At 44.4% G+C, this 1,806-nt stretch overlaps 1 protein-coding gene across 1 annotated transcript in view; it reads right to left on the bottom strand.

Moving 5' to 3' along the window:
* Positions 1–1,111: 1,111 nt before the first annotated feature.
* LOC138961195 (neuroglobin-like) overlaps positions 1,112–1,806 on the bottom strand; it is a 7,140-nt gene continuing 6,445 nt past the window's right edge. The window contains exon 2 of the mRNA XM_070332796.1: positions 1,112–1,646. Coding sequence (XP_070188897.1) covers positions 1,112–1,646 — 535 coding nt within the window. The remainder of the gene's footprint in view (positions 1,647–1,806) is intronic.

Below are 1,806 nucleotides of genomic sequence, written 5' to 3'. Positions count from 1 at the left end.
TTCACTGTTGAAATATGGACATCACACAAGGGTTCATTCTTGTATTTCATTGTTGAAATATAGACATCACACAAGGATTTATTCTTGTATTTCATTGTTGAAATATAGACATCATGCAAACAACTCAGCGAGGACATATGTCTTCATGAGCTCGATGGCGATGCGCCACAAATTGTTTCTCTCTTTCCTTTTTATTTGTTCTGAACCAGAAAGTCACTTTTTCTGCCATATTTCAAGTGTTCGATCGCTTCTTTCCTTTTTGTCAAGCTAAGAACCCACAGTTTCACAGAAATACTACCTCACTATGACACCAAGTTGACTTATTTTTACAAACTGAACCAAAATAGGAGTCAAAGATTTTATTTCAGTGCACTATTTAATAAAGAAGAAAAGGTATGGAGGAGATGAGTACTATTCTTACTATTCTCAGGCACGTGCACAGATATGACATCTCAAAGACTTTGTGTCAAGGAAGAAACGAAGACAGAATATGTTTACATGTTATCGTAAAAGACAATTCCAACAAATGCAACACATACTTCCCGAGTTCTGTTGAACTTCGTGCATACTTAAAAATAAGCCTTCAGAGAAAGGACAACACTAAACGCCTTCATGACAAAAAAGAATAGTGTGTTAGTGTTTTTTTCCTCCATGTAAAGACAAGTTACAATTTGCCAAGAAACTTTCTGTATCCCCTGTAAATAAGTTTTCAGTATCATTTCCGCAAATGATTATCATTGCATTACTTCTTCTCAAAATACAGCAAGTCTCCTTGCAGTTTGTGTAGTCTGTCACCCGAGACGCTTTCATCACTCCATCGCCTATTTTGTATCCCAATCATACACCATTTAGGCCTCTCTGTGGTAAAACAGGCTTTCATGCCTCGTTTCTTATCACTGCCACTGTCGTCATCTGCTGCCTGAATCTTCATTCTTCTTCGAAAGGGCGACTCCTTTCAAGATGGTATCTTTATCGGAGTTCTATCTTTTTGTGGCTCAGTCGCAATCGGAGTTTCATTAGGCATGATGAAGCGATATCCTTTTCTGGTTTAGTGTGTCGTGTATAATATTGTGTACGCATATCGACTGCCTTTCAACAGAAAGGTAAACTCTCATTGTACTTTCGCCAGGCCATCGTCAGTGTCATGGCCTTGCCGGCCGGGCCTACCACCACCATTACTCCCACCTCCACCTCCGCCGTTCTCCTGTGACACCACCACCCCTTCCTCCTGCCCCTGCCCTTGACCCTGCCGTTGACCTTGACCGTGCCAACCCTTCAAGGACGTGGAGGGCGTCGTGGAGCTGTTGATAACGTCCTGGATCTGCCCGCTGAGGCACATGTCGAACCCCTCCGTCATCCTCTCCACGATGTAGTCGAAGGCCAGACGCCAGGAGTCGCGAACTTCGTGGATAAACTCCTCTCCTAGCTCCATCTCCCAGACCTCCATCATGCACTTGGTGTAGAACCTGAAGTACTCCGGGTGGTAGCCGTCAAAGGTGGCGTGCTTGGCTCCCAGGATGAGGAGGTGCTGGTCCACGTCCGTGGGCGTCTCCAGGTGGTCCACAAGGTCCTGGATGACGCCCATGAAGCGCCCGGCGTGCTCCTTGAAGACCTTGGAGTGGTGCAGGTCATCCACCTTGTTGATGCTGAAACAATAGGTAGTTCATATATATATGGATACAAATTGTACCCGAAAAGAGCCCCACGGTCATTCGATTTGATTTAGTGTGTCGTGTATAATATTTTTGATTTATTCGTTTGAACTTTCGTGCATCTTAACAGTGTCACGCTCATAGGACAGACCCT

Source organism: Littorina saxatilis, linkage group LG3 (genome assembly GCF_037325665.1).
Source record: "Littorina saxatilis isolate snail1 linkage group LG3, US_GU_Lsax_2.0, whole genome shotgun sequence".
In the NCBI taxonomy this organism is placed as follows: domain Eukaryota; kingdom Metazoa; phylum Mollusca; class Gastropoda; order Littorinimorpha; family Littorinidae; genus Littorina; species Littorina saxatilis.
This window is presented reverse-complemented; position numbering and strand designations above follow the sequence as displayed.